The 15,223-nt window shown below is 43.9% G+C and overlaps 1 protein-coding gene across 1 annotated transcript; it reads left to right on the top strand.

Annotated features, from left to right (window-relative positions):
- Window positions 1–1,852, top strand: LOC123050805 (trans-cinnamate:CoA ligase, peroxisomal-like). Its single transcript, XM_044473537.1, has one exon. The coding sequence runs from the start codon at window positions 1–3 to the stop codon at window positions 1,645–1,647; it is 1,647 nt and encodes a 548-aa protein (XP_044329472.1). The 3' UTR covers window positions 1,648–1,852.
- Window positions 1,853–15,223: the final 13,371 nt, after the last annotated feature.

Below are 15,223 nucleotides of genomic sequence, written 5' to 3' on the forward strand. Positions count from 1 at the left end.
ATGGACAAGCTTCCCAAGCGCCCGGCTAACTACGTGCCACTTAGCCCGGTCGGGTTCCTTCCGCGCGCCAGTGCAGTATACGGCGACCGCACGTCGGTCGTCTACGGGCGTCTCAAGTTCACATGGAGCCAGACGCACGAGCGCTGCCGCCGCCTCGCCGCCGCCCTCGTCTCCCTCGGCGTCCGCAAGAACGACGTCGTCTCCGTCCTCGCGCCCAACGTGCCGGCAATGTACGAGATGCACTTCGCCGTGCCCATGGCTGCTGCCGTGCTCAACACCATCAACACGCGCCTGGACGCCAAGGCGGTGGCGGTCATCCTGAGGCACGCCCAGGCCAAGGTCCTCTTCGTCGACTATGAGTACGTGCGCCTCGCTCACGACGCGCTCCAAATCGTTGCCGATGCCGGCGCGCCCGTGCCGCTTGTCGCCGTCATCGACGATATCGACAGGCCCACCGGCGTCCGGCTCGGCCTCTTCAAGCTCGAGTATGAGGCGCTGCTCAGCAAAGGAGACCCGGCGGCGGAGCTGCCTTCGCTCGCAGATGAGTGGGATGCGGTGGTGCTCAACTACACCTCGGGCACCACGTCGGCGCCAAAAGGCGTGGTGTCCAGCCACCGTGGTGCATACCTGAACACCATGGGCCAGCTGCTGTCGTGGGGGGTGGGGAACGAGCCCGTGTACCTCTGGACGCTCCCCATGTTCCACTGCAACGGGTGGACACTCACGTGGGGAATGGCGGCGCGCGGCGCCGTCAACGTCTGCATTCGCCAGAACCGCGCCGCCGACGTCTACCGTGCCATCTCCGACTACGGCGTTACCCACATGTGCTGCGCGCCCGTGGTATTCAATATCCTCCTTGAAGGCGAGGCCCGGCGGCTCACCGCTCCGGTCCACGTCCTCACGGGCGGCGCCCCGCCGACGGCCGCCCTGCTGGACCGCGTCGAGCGGATCGGTTTCAAGGTGACGCACTCCTATGGACTCACGGAGGCCACAGGCCCCGCTATGGCCTGCGAGTGGCGCCACCAGTGGGACCTCCTGCCACTCCCTGAGCGCTCACGCCTCAAGGCCAGGCAGGGGGTCAGCGTCCTATCTCTCGCCGATGCCAACGTTGTCGACGACAACACAATGTCTAGCGTGCCGCGCGACGGCAAGTCCTTGGGTGAGATCGTGCTCCGCGGCAGCAGCGTCATGAAGGGGTACCTCAACAACCCGGAGGCTAATGAGAAGGCCTTCAAGGGCGGGTGGTTCATGACGGGCGACGTCGGCGTTGTGCACCCCGACGGGTACATCGAGATAAAGGATAGGTCAAAGGACGTGATCATCAGCGGAGGTGAGAACATCTGCAGCAAGGAGCTGGAGGAGGTGCTGCTCCAGCACCCGGCTGTGGCCGACGTGGCGGTGGTTGCCATGCCTCACCCGCACTGGGGCGAGACGCCGTGCGCGTTCCTTGTGGCCAAAGACAAGGCTGCTGAGGTCTGCAAGGATGAAGTGATTGCCTTCTGTCGCGAGCGCATGTCGCGCTTCATGGTTCCCAGGAAGGTGGTCGTCATCGACGCCCTTCCGAGGAACGCGCTGGGAAAGGTTGAGAAGGTGAAGCTACGGGATGCGGCCCGGAATCTTGTGCCCTCGGCCGTGTCAAGGCTGTAGGACGACCACTTACGGGGGCCATCATGATGATAAGGGCGACATTGTATTTCTGTATCTAATAGTAAAGAGGCTATTGTTTCTAGCGGTACGTCATCGAAATTGTGCTCTCGGCTGTGTCAAGGCAATAGGACGACCATGTACGGTGTCCATCATGGTGGTAAGGGCAATATTGTACTTGTCGCTGTAATTTTTATTATTTCTAAAGTTCGTTGTACTATCATGATTGAAGATGAATAGATTGAAAGTTTTTTGCAAAAAAAGGGCAATATTGTACTACCTCTGTGCCCGAATATAAGACATTTTTGCAGTTCCAGTTTTAAACTGCAAAAAAGTCTTATATATAGGATGGAGGGAGTATTTTAGAAACAATATATATGCGTGCCAATATTTGTTTGTACTTTGGTTTGTGATATTACTATATACTCCCTCTGTTTCATAATATAGTGCCTATAGATTTTTACAAAAGTCAATCATTACAAACTTTGATCATATTTATAGAGAAAAGTAGGTACATCTAGAATATCAAATGCACATCATTGTACACATCATGAGTTATATTTTCAGAATGTACATGTTTGGTGTTGTAGATGTAGACAGTTTTCTCTATACACTTGGTCAAAGCTGGCAAAGTTTGACTTCCACAAAAATCTATAGGCATTACATTGTGGAATGGAGGGAGTATAATATATTCCTATACAACAGTAAATTGAAACTAATGTATTAAGCCATTTTTGACAATGTTGTGTTTCATGCGTTTTTTCATAGTTAAATCTTTGCGAATTGGACTAAGTTTCTGGAAACATTATCAATGTATGTTCAACATCAAATTAGCATATAATTAGATTCATATTTGAATATACTGTCACGATTGTATTCATTTTAGGTTGTAGATGTTGGTGAAGGATAAATAGGTTCGACTTAACACGGATTTATGTTGATGGCAAATCAAAGTTGAAATGGGGTTCATACACAAACATATTAAAAGAAATATGGTCATAAAGGCTTCCGTTTTAGGGAATCTGAAAAAGCAAAGCACCGGACTCCAAAACCTTAAAAATGGTTGTAAAGGGCCCTCTAGAACTATTGCAAAGGCTCCCTTCTTAGTGAATCTACTAGAGTTGCTCTAACAGTAGCTGTGACACTACCAATGTTGAGGTCAGATCATGAAACCACCCCGTGTGAAGCTAACTAACCATATATATCAGTAACCTGAGATGGAGGTAAGCTAATAGAGAGAAATGAGCACTAATATATCAAGAATTATTGAGCCAATCTGAGCACTCATGCTAGAATTTCATGATCTAACCTCAACATTAGGTTTCCATTGTTATTGAGTCAGTCTAGGGTAAATGCTATTGAAAAGTGTAACAAAAGATGCATTGGCCTTCAAGCCCCGTTGCCGACGCGGTCGGGTTTTGGAGGAGACGGGTGACATGATCCCAGACGGGCACCTCATTCCGTTGCCGCGACTCGCCGGATCCGCACGAGCCCGGGACTCCAGCCCCGCCACCGCCGGTTCCCTACCGTTTGAGGTCCACCTGTTGACGTATAATGTGCTGCCTAGTCTCTTCCATCAGATCGGTCTTTTGGTTGTATTGGCTAGAGCATGCACTTCTACATGGTATCAAAGCCAAGAGGTCTTGAGTTCAAGACCCGGCTGGCGCAATTAAATTGCAGCCCACTTTCGATCCATGTTTAGACCTGAGGGAGCCACACGTGAGGGGGAGTGTTGACGTATAATGTGCTGCCTAGTCTCTTTCATCAGATCGGTTTTTTGGTTGCATTGGCTAGAGCATGCACTTCTACACCACCGCCGTCGTGGTCGGGTTGGGGAGGATACGTGTGGCACCACCGCAGACGGGCGCTTCGTTCCGCAAAAGGTTTTTGGAACCATAGCCCAAGTTATGGTCGTTTTATGCCATTTACTCTGTTGTCTATAATCCCGCCAGAATAGATGATTGTCTATAATCCCGCCAGAATAGATGATTAGAAAAGCAGAGAGAGAAAGAGAGAACGAAACATTCACTTATGCTATCTTTGCATAACTCATTCAAATGGTACTGACTGTCTGACAGTGCAGAAATTTGATCCATGAATCACCTATACTCTCTGTTTCTCATAGTAGAAAAAAATCCAAAAAGAACTACGTCAGGAAGAGGGTCAGGTCAGCTTGCTCTTGGATGATTAAGCCTTAATCAACCAATCAGTCACACTGGGGATGCAAATTGCAATGCCAGGAAGCTGCAGAGCAGCAGCAGCATCACAAGCATTAGTGGAGAGGAGGTGCTTCTGTGGGAGCCGCTGCAGACGAGCCGGATGTCGCTGTACGAGCACACCGATTGCTTCCTGATTTAGCACCATGATTTTAGTAATTATTATTACCTTCCTTGTACTGACTGAAAGTTCATATATTAAGTTATTAACCCTCACGAAGTTGTTGACAACCCCTTAATTACTCCCATGGGTTCGAAAATGCTTGTCGTTGTTTTAGTTGCCTCCTAAAAGGTCATAGTAGATATCTCTACTCCTAATGTCTCAGTTGGTAGTCTCTGTTCCGGATTTATTTTCGTCCCACCTACCACGGTTTATTTTCGTCCTTCCTCCCACCTCCCACGTAGTTCCCTCCACGCCAAAAAAATCGAACCAACCAATGTTACGAGGGAGCGATGCCTCCAGGTACTCCCCTCCACGCCAAAAAAACGGACGAAAATAAACCGATGAAAGAAAACCAGCGAAAAAAACCCGTCTTGGACTGGCAACGTGCGAACAAGCGAGCGAGCGGGCGAAGCCTCCAGGTGCCCTCGAGCGACACCACACCAGATCCCCTCGCCGGTGCCCTCGCCCTCGCAGCCGCCGCCGATCCCCTCCCCCATCTTCCTCCCTCAAACGCTAACCCGTCTCCGCACCGCGACCGCCACCGCCCGTCGTGGCCGCCCCCGCCACCTCCCGCCGCGGCCGCCGCCCCAGCTCCAGCCGTGGCCATCGCGCCCAGATCCAGCCGCGGCCGCCGCCCCCACGTCCCACCGCGGCCGCTGCCCTGCGCGCCAACGACCCCTTCCCCCGCCGCCGCGCCACAGGTCCACTTCGCCATGAGCTCCAGCGCCGACCATCCCGCCGCTGCTCGTGATCCCCTCTTCCGTCAGCTCCACTTTACCGGAACCGTAAGTCCATATGAGTATGCGTAGCAGGTTCATCAGATCCTCCTGACATGTTCTTCCTTCTCCAAAAATATTTTCTTTTATGTTTAATTCTTCGTCATATGATCATTTCCTATTACCCCAGTGCCTTTTCGCTTGAATTCTTGCTGATGTTGGTTGTAGCTTCTAACGGCTTCGCCTGCGTGCCTACGTAAATTTGTACTGGGCGATGCCATTTTGAAAGAAAAAAAAACTGAATAAACTACAACCCATCAGACGAGAAAAGGCTGATTCTGCCAATTCAAGTTGGATGTCTGGCTAGGTGTCTTGTGCAGACTTGACATAGGCTATGTTGGACACTAGCAAGTGTTCCCAATCACATCTTAAAGAAATTCAAGTTCGATGCAGGAAATGTTTGCTCTTTCAAAATCAATGTATTTGTGAGTACCAAGCTGAATAAGGTTTATTATGCATGCTGAATAAGGTACTGAAATGATCTGAATTTCAAACTCTGTGTTTCTTTGCTTGCTTGGTAGTACAGTCTGCAGTACATAACACATCTCATTTCTTCTGTTATAGTTACATTTTTCAGAAACTTGAGGTTCTAAGGGCTGCTTTATAAAAGCTTTGTACCAAATTTACTGAATTAGAAATAACAGTTGATAGAGCTGGTATGTTAATCTCATAGCCCTGACGTTGAAAATTTTCTGCTTTTGTCCTGTATATGCACACTTACCTTCCTGCAACTGTATGTACATCCTCCGTAAGGAAATATAGGAGCGTTTAGAATACTAAAGTAGTGATCTAAATGCTCTTATATTTCTTTACAGAGGGATTATTAACTAGCCAATTGCTTTCATTTAATTATCATTATTCTGGATCATGTTGCTCACTTGATATTAAACATTTTAATTAGAATAAGCTATCCAAGGAGGTTTTATTAGGAAAATTTAGTTTATGTGTCTTTTTTTATTTGAACAAGCATACGCATCTCCATTTTTTCATTTTTAGTTTTTTATTTATATAGTTGGAACATTAGTTTGATGTGAGTTTGAGCTACCTGCTTGTTATTGAAACTGCAAGAACTCGCTAGCTTTTGTCAAAAGAAATGGAATGTGATAAGGTGTTTTTGTTGATCCTTGTGTTTGATTTTAGGGTGTGTGTGTGTGTGCCTAATCACTGTAAATAGTAAATACTCTACAGTTATGACAGCGAAATCCTTGTGAATATGGACAGATGGAGATGTATGAACGGGCAATTCTTGCAGTTAATTATTGTCAGTTTGCGATTTCAAAATACAATGACCCAGATGTCATCAGAAGATAGCAATTTAATAGTGTCTTGACTTTTGTTAACTACCGCATTTTAGGTTGTATGTGTATAGGAATACATACATGGCAAGAAGGGATTATACAATACCTAGGACCTGAGCAGGAATGCTTGATGAAATGCTTTATAATATTTTAGCACTGTTTTTCGGCAGTCCTTGTGGTAGGAAAGTGATCCATTTCTTCAAAAACTCATCTACTACTACTCACCTTGTATAATTTTTTATTCTGCTGCATATTTGGTTTTATCATAAAATGAATGGATTATTCTGAAATGCAGTGTAACGCCCCCCCTATCAAAGATTATTATTTGAGCATTTATTTATTATTATTCTTTTGCCTCTTGCTATTGCTTGCTAAAGGCACATGCATACACGAATCTTTCCTCGTGCCATTGTTTCTTCTGCAAGCACCTAGCACTGTAATTTCATGAATCAAGTAAGATTCTGCTATTTGGCCCAAAGAATTATCTGATGATAATTCTTTCCTTTCCTTGCTATAGTTCCTTTCAGTCAGCTAAACGTAAATATCTTGGATGATGTTGTGGAGAGGGCCACCGAGAGGGGGTTTGCATTGCCAAAGTCGAAGGTGGCCATCGCCTTGACCTGCCTAGACCTCTTGACCTTTAACAACGCTCAAACAGGAAACACATGTTGGAGGAGGAGACCACAAGCTAATTGTAAGCATCAACTATTTGTTAGCTATCAATCTTGTCCTTTGAGCATATATACTTTATATCTTAAACCATTATGCATGAGCTTTTTAGGATGATTTGGATGAGTGCATCAGAGGACGACATGAGCAGGTATTTCCATTTGATCATACCCAAAATGATAATGTATACACTAACTTAAGATGATGGCTCTTCTACTCTGCTAACATAACATGCATGCGCTTGTGTGGAGTGCCTGCAAAATTAATAGCTCAAGTCTCTCAACACGCGGATGGATGATGTTGTGGAGAGGGCCATCGAGAGGGGGTTTGCATTGCCAAAGTTGAAGGTGGCCATCGCCTTGACCTGCCTGGACCTCGTGACCTTTCACAACGCTCAAACAGGAAACACATGTTGGAGGAGGAGACCACAAGCTAATTTTAAGCATAAACTATTTGTTAGCTATCAATGTCGTCCTTTGAGCATATATACTTTATTTCTTAAACCATTATGCATGAGCTTTGTAGGATGATTTGGATGAGTGGACCAGAGGACGACATGAGCAGGTATTTCCATTTGATCATACCCAAAATGATAATGTATACCCTAACTTAAGATGATGGCTCTTCTACTCTGCTAACATAACATGCATGTGCTTGTGTGGAGTGCCTGCAAAATTAATATCTCAAGTCTCTCAACACGCAGATGTGGAGAGGGTTCTCCTAGCGGTCATTGCAACTGTCATACGCATTTCCTTGCTCTCGGCTTTGATCAAGTTTGTAGCGTCTGGGAATGTGCATATGAAAATCCACACGTGCGATTTGGTTGTTATATTTTTTCCACATTGGTTTCTAGAGATGTTCAAGTTATCTCATATACTATATCGAATTATAATGGATAAGTTAGTGTACATACTGATTTGAAGATCCTTTTGTTGTCATACACATATTACTGCAGGACCATAGCGGACCATTGCAATGCGGCAAATCAAATTTCAATACTCAATACTCTTCTATGTGGATTAGTAAGTTGTTTATCTACTTTCACTTTTAAATTGCTTGTTGAAGACACTTGATTCACTTTGTGCCTGTTACTTTAATCTTGCTAAGTGCATACAGAAAAAATTCTACTTGCCCCTTGTCATGCACAAAATCGAATAAACCTTGCAAATTAGTTTACGCGAATCCAGTCCTGTAGTTAAATATTATTTGGTCTATGAAATGAGATGAAGTTTGTCCCTAGAATATATAATGGACTGAAAACAAAACCCAAGATGTGGCAATTCAAACACCCAAAAGAAATTACTTGCAGACCTTGTTGACATGATCTTTTTAAAGTTTCTGCGTTTACCTTTGGTATCTTTAGTATCTTCAGCCACAATACGACCTGCAGGAAGACCACAGGTGGAGTGTGCTTGGACGGCAGCTTGGCCGCCAACTGCACGCCCTTCTAGGCAGCCAAGCAGAGATTCTTTGCCTCGGCAACCGCCTTGGCCTAGAGCCATGCCAGGTCGTCGTCGCCGAGGATGGACGCCAGCAACAACATCGATTTATGTGGTACCGACGAAGTTGGTTGTGGGGCGGGACCATGGCGGGGCCGCACGTCGATCTATGTGATACCGACAGCGTTGGTTGTGGGGCAAGACCATGGCGGGGTGGCGCGAGGCCATGGTGGGGAGAGGACATGGGCACGAGGCTGTGGAGGCTGACGGGAGAGGAGGTCGGCAGAGCAACGCCGTGGTGGGGACAAGCGGCTTGTGTGATCGGCTGCTGTGTAGTGAGGGGGCTACCTGTACAGTGAGAAACGGTATGGTGTATGTACATATAGGAGTGGCTACCTGTATGTTGAGAGCAGTCCTAAATACGCCCAACAAGTGATCTAGACATACCACATGGCACATGTGGCCAACTATCCATGGCACATGTGACCAACTATCCAAGTTAAGTTGATGATGAGTATTTGATGAAAGTGATCTAGACATGAGCCCGTGTACATAAGATCTAGATATATGGAAATCTCACAAATTCGGAGAGACCATCTAGCGTACTTCTCAATTTTGGTATTGGTGGTGCCATTGTTATTCGAGATTATTTTGATGTTAATTTTTTGTCTTATGAATTTAAAATACTTGAATCATGATCTGGGTGCTTCTTCTTGATCTGGTCGGTGAGTGAGGATGTAAGAAACGGGGACATAGATGCACATTGGGGTTAGAATTTAGGGAGATAGAAACCATCTAAAGTATCTTTGCCCTAAAATAAATCTGAACCCTTATAGTGAAATTTGATGCCCGTGCAGATGAATCAGAATATTTAATTATCTTATAACTATGCATATGGTGATGGAGCAGCTATTTGGGCTGATCTCCTGCTGTTCTAGCAAAGTTTGGTTTAGTATTTTGTTTTTCTCTACGAAAGATCAAGTAATCTGATATCGAGCTCCTTCTTTTACAGTAATCGAATTTTCAGATTGCAATGATTGTTCATGCCTAATTGGCAATATATATTCACAACAAATTATTTTTGTTGTCAGACGAAGGGCATGACGGATGGCACCAGCGGAAAGGTGAGCGCCGATGGAGATAAGCGAGAAAAGGAGCAGCGCGAGGCGGTAGGCAGCCTTGAAGAGGATGAGAGGGGCCGCTGCTGGGGGATGGTCCTAGGGATTTTTGAATCAACGAGAGCAGTGTCGGCCCAGGTATCTTCTTCCATCTCTGGATCCTAAACTATATATCTCTCTAATCTGCATTGACACGCAGTAGTGCCGGGTACAAGTGTGTGGCTGCTCCAGTGCCACCACATGCCCCAGTACCGCCCAAACATGTGCTGCAATTAGTATTGAAATGTTCTCCTTGATAGGTTCATGAAGAATGCCGGCAATGAGAATCTCATACAGTATTTAGGCCTGAAAATTTCACCACTGGTACTCATGAGAATTAGTCAGTACTAAAAAGAATGGTGTAGCTCTCGCAAGAAATTTCATATAACTCCACTGCTGGTTCTTCGGTGTCTGAATTTCAGCATATATGTGAATATTAAATCGACCTCACATACCTAAAGAAATTAGGAAAAACACCAAGGCCGCAGTACGGCTCCTGTGTAGCAAGAAGAGAGTATGATTTTCTAATGCTCAGTGTTGTAAGCTTGATTCACGAGGAGCTTCTCAATGTTGTACATGTTGTTTGTGAGTAACAGAAATAAATCATTTCCTGGAATCAAACGCTATATTTTCTGTGGGAATTCGTTGACACAGTTCCTTACAACACTGAGAATCTTTGAAATGGGCAAACCGCTCTATGTAATTCTATCATCCATTCTGATTTTGAGACAAGTATATCATTTATCTTTTTCCTTCTAGCAAGGTACCATATACATGTTTTGAAATTCTCTTTTGCCTTCCAGATCAACCAAATAGGCATCTTTTTAACAAATGGAGGGAATTCATTTGTCAATATAAATAGATTTGTCACAGGGGATCTTATCTTATTTCTTCAGTATAAGCAAATGAACAGTGCGATGAAGTTAACGGCTCTCTATCCTTATTCCTCTTATTCATTGTGTATTTCCCTGTTTTATACATGTAACAATGATGAATGATGATGAACTTAGACTTGGTGTAAGGAGAGTCATTCTGTTTCCTTGAACAAAACAACCCTCTATCCTTATTTATCCTAAAAGCTTTCAGACGATACTCACACCATATGATTTGTTGAAGCATAGAAGTATTTTTTTCACATCTGTTACAATCCAATATTTGTTGGTTAATCATATTCTTTATATTCGCAAGTAGTATAAAGTTGCCCCAAAATTGGTAATATGGTTTTGGATTATACATTATATGCCAACAAGGAGATTAATGCTGCCCAATAAACTAGCAGTATGAAATAACCCTGCATATATTTGTTGATTTTTAATTTGAGCCTTTCAATTCAACTAAAAAAATTATTCGTACAATATTTACTGACTTTTACCTCTTGTTTTGCAGGCTATCTGGAATGATTGCATGTATTAATGAAGTAGTCCACGTTAGGTGGATTGGCTCAAAATGGAGAAGCATGATTGTATTAAGCATTTAAGCTCTAAGCAATTTAGAATGTCAATGTCTTGGGGCTCCCTTGCAATATTTCAGAGAACTATATTTTTTCAGACATTTTATATTGCCTCACGATGTTTGGGGGATCTGATTAGGTATTGTTTCTCTATATATCTATCCATCTCTCTATTTTAGTTGCTAATAGAATAATGAACAATTGATAGGACTAATCTTATAGACTTGTGTTCTCCTCAATCCGACTGTGTATTTTCCAAGTTTTGTGCTAAAACGGGAAAAAACATATGTTTTAAACTTGTGACAACATATTCTCTGTGCAAATTTTAGCCTTGTTGTTCACAATTGATGTTGCCTGTGATTCACACTTATATTTGAGCTTAAAGTCTGAGTGTATACCGAATTAGGCTTTCCCTTCGGTCGGTTTATGTCGGAGTTCACACTACAACACACATTTCCTTTTGAGTCTTATGTGAGTTACTTTTGAACCGATACACCAAATCAGGCGTTACACCGCTCAAACAAACTAGAAGAAAATCATCAATGGATTTATCACAATATTATAAAAATACAAATAAATGTATACACAGTTTTTTAACAATAAATGTTATCAAAGATTGATGTATTTACCTCTCCCAAGATAGTAACATGTTCTAGAAGATGTGTTTTGTTGCAGTAGTACCTAAATGGTGAATTGCATGTTCTAGAATATAGGCTTTTGCATATTGCAATCAAGTTCTTTTTTTATGGAATTGAGTTTCTGGTTGTAACTTGTTCGAACATTTTTTTAAAGGGAACAAAAGACTCCATGTGTTTGTCTTCAATTAATGGATAATAACAATACACTTGCTTTTGTGAGATGGTATCTTAAGCATAAATAATAAAGGCATTCAAGTGTTATTATCATTTGTAATGCAGAGCACAATAAAGAGTTCAATGTTTTTGTAGCCCCTTCTTTATTTTGTGAATCAGATATGATAGATCTTTCTATTATACGGTCGATTTTTTATCAAAATACATTGCAAGTGAAGGGGATTTTAAATCATTTTTTTGTGTTATTGGCTATCTTTTCTGTCCATATTAAATTCAATATGCAACCAGTATAAATTTTACAAAACCCGTGGCAACGCACGGGCTGTCTACTAGTTAGCCATTGGATTGCAGAAAATGAATGGCTCACATTAATTAGGACAATCCAAAATTTCTCCATGTTGGACTTGTAGTTCTTAATGCTTAAATGTGCTCTGATATTTTGTAGAGTATATTCTATATATACAATATTCTTCAAGGATTCTAAATATCTGATACAGACATAAAATTGCATATATATTTTTTGAGTCACTTGGTAATAAATGTGAACCACTTGCCCCCGGTCATTTTTGGTTCATGCTCGGCCACTCGGCATCGGCAGTAATGCTACACACACGGAGTCATTACAAGGGTATTACGGCGTTGAGCCACTTGGCAATTTACAGGTGGCCATGGGTTGGAAAATCGGCCCACCCCCTGAAAATCAGGGGGGGTAGAACCTCTGTAATGATGCGTGAGTCTAGCATTTTTGCGGCGGCGGCGCTACGAGAAGACGTGTTCTTGGAGCTTAGGCTCCACCACTGCCTCTAACGGGAACTTGCGCGCAGTGGTGAGCCCATATATCTCCTCGAGTAAAATGCACTGGCGGTACTTGAACTTGAGAAGAAAGCACACTTTGGTCACTGTACTTCAAGATACGACAAATACGGTCACTCAATACGCCTGCACGTGATTGTACGGTCACTGTTCACCGTACGCCACTCGTCGCCGCTCCATTTGACCACTTGTTGACCAATCCGAGGCGACAGCTGGCGTTTGCGGGGGTTCTCCTGGGCTTTTTACAAGGAAACCCTTGGCTGGCTCTGTAATTCCTCCAGCTCCTTGTCCATTCGGCTTCGATCATAACGAGAGGGGAGGAGGTGAAAGGGGAGGAGGGAAGGGCGATCGTCGGCGGCACCGCACCAGATCACCACCACCGGAGTCACCGCACAAGGGCGAGAGGCGCGGCGCATCTCATCGCTGGAGCTGTTTCGTCGCGATGTTGCCTGTTCGTCGCCCCGATGGTGCTCCGCCGCCCAACTACAGTAAGCCCTCACATCGCCCCGCCATGGTTCTTGCGCTGTAAGCTACAGGGTCGAAATTTAGAGATGGGCATTGTGGATGGTGTGTTTGTTAGTCAGATATGCCCATCTGTATTTTGGAGATTTGCCTAGGGTTTTCGACCATGATTTGGGGGTTTTGGGTTTGGAGAAGGTAGCTGTTTGTAGGTTATTTGGTGCTGTAGGGTGCTATATTTTGGTGCATGTTGAAGATGTTGGTTGTATGGGTGAATTACATACTGAAAGTTGGTATCTTGCATCTATTTCTTGCAGTTTATGTGGAACAGAAATTCTGAAACTCTGTTTTGCTCTGTTTTCATGTAAGCAGACAAGCGCAGCAGGAAGTTTTCAGTGCAGTTTAACCATGGTGGTTATTTCCTTGGGCAAGGTACCAATCGTTCATGTGTCAATGGTCATCAACTGTGGTACGATGAAGTAGATGCAGTTACTTGGTCTCCAATCATGGTTGAAAACCTAGTTGAAGAGATAGGATATGAGATGGCAGGCAGGCTGAAGGTATATTACTGCATTCCCATTTTGTCAATCAATAGGAATGGGTTGAGAGAAATCAGAGGAGATAGTGACACAGATCAGATGCTCACATTTGTATCAATTGGGCATTACTCATTTAGTTTGTATCTTGACCATGAGGACAGTTTGAATGCTAACCTGACAGAAGATGATGTGGTCAATTTCCCAATAAGGCAGCTACCTCAAGTGTTTAGTCCTTCCAAGAGTAAACCAAATGAGCCAGAAATTGCAGATATTGATGTTGATACTGAAGATGCAAATGTGACACACCCAATTCCTATACAGGTAGTGTATCCTCCAGAGCATGCAGCAGATGATGGTGTAAGGCAAAAAGGAAAGCATCTGATGGCAGTGAAGATGTTAGTGTGGAGGAGCCAGCTGTGATTCAGACAGCAAGAAATGGTGATGAAGATGTTGTTGAAGGTCAAGGTGAAGGTGTTAGTGTGGAGGAGCCAACTGTGACTCAGACTGCAAGAAATGGTGATGATGATGATGTTGAAGGTCTAGGTGAAGGTGTTAGAGGAAGATACTTAAAAGGGAAAAACAGACAGTGCAACTCATCTAGAGCAGCTAGTTATGAAATGGAAACAAATGAGAGTGATTCAGATGACTCTGACTTTGATCCTGGGGCCATAGTGGACAGTGATTATGATATTAGTGATGGTGATGATGATCTGTATGCTGATAATGTGGATATGGATGAGCCTGAAGACAGAAAGTTGAAAGAGAAGCAGAAGGAACAAAAAAAGAAAGTGCCTATTAAAGGAAATGAGAAAGAAGCACATGACGCAGTAGCACATGATCCTGAAGATGAGTTGTATGAGTCAGAAGGAGATGACTTGTGGGCCCCTGATTCAGATGATGAAGAAATTTACATGAAGTTCAAGGCATTTAGAAATGAGGACCTACAGTGCCCCAAATTTCATGTTGGGCAAGTCTTCCAGACTGTTGAGTTACTAAGGAAAGCAATCAAGGAATACAGTTGCAAGAATAGAGTTGATGTGAAGCTCCCTGTAAATGACAAGAAAAGGGTGAAGGCAACTTGTGATGAGGATTGTACTTGGTACCTTTGGGCCTCTTATGATAGTAGGACAAAGTGTTTCATGGTCAAGAAATATGTACATGAACACACATGTACCAAGAAGTGGAAGATCAAGGCTTTCACTGCTCCTTTCTTAGCACACAAGTACCTTGAGAGCTTTAGAGCTGACCAAGATATGAATCTGAGGAACTTTTCAAGAGTAGTTCAGAAGGAATGGCATATGACACCATCTAGGATCAAGTTGCAAAGAGCTAGAAGGATAGCAATGAAGATTATATATGGTGATGAAGAGGCCCAGTACAATATGCTGTGGGACTATGGAAATGAACTTAGGAGAAGTAACCCAGGCAGCTCCTTTTTTGTCCAACTTGATGATAAAGCAAGGTTCTGCAAAGCATATATGTGCCTGGATGCTTGCAAAAGAGATTTTATTCTGGGGTGTAGGCCAATGATATTCCTTGATGGATGTCATATTAAGACTAGGTATAGAGGACAGCTTCTAACTGTTGTGGGAATTGACTCAAATGATTGTATTTTCCCTATTGCTGTTGCTATGGTTGAAGTGGAGGACAAGCCCAACTGGTGTTGGTTCCTTGAGAGGCTTAAGAATGATCTAGGCATCATCAACACCAACCCATGGACTATTATGTCTGATAAACAAAAGGTAAATGATGTTCATGTTCATAACTTGCTGTAGATGACCTTATTTC

The sequence above is a fragment of the Triticum aestivum genome, chromosome 2D (assembly GCF_018294505.1).
Source record: "Triticum aestivum cultivar Chinese Spring chromosome 2D, IWGSC CS RefSeq v2.1, whole genome shotgun sequence".
Lineage (NCBI taxonomy): Eukaryota > Viridiplantae > Streptophyta > Magnoliopsida > Poales > Poaceae > Triticum > Triticum aestivum.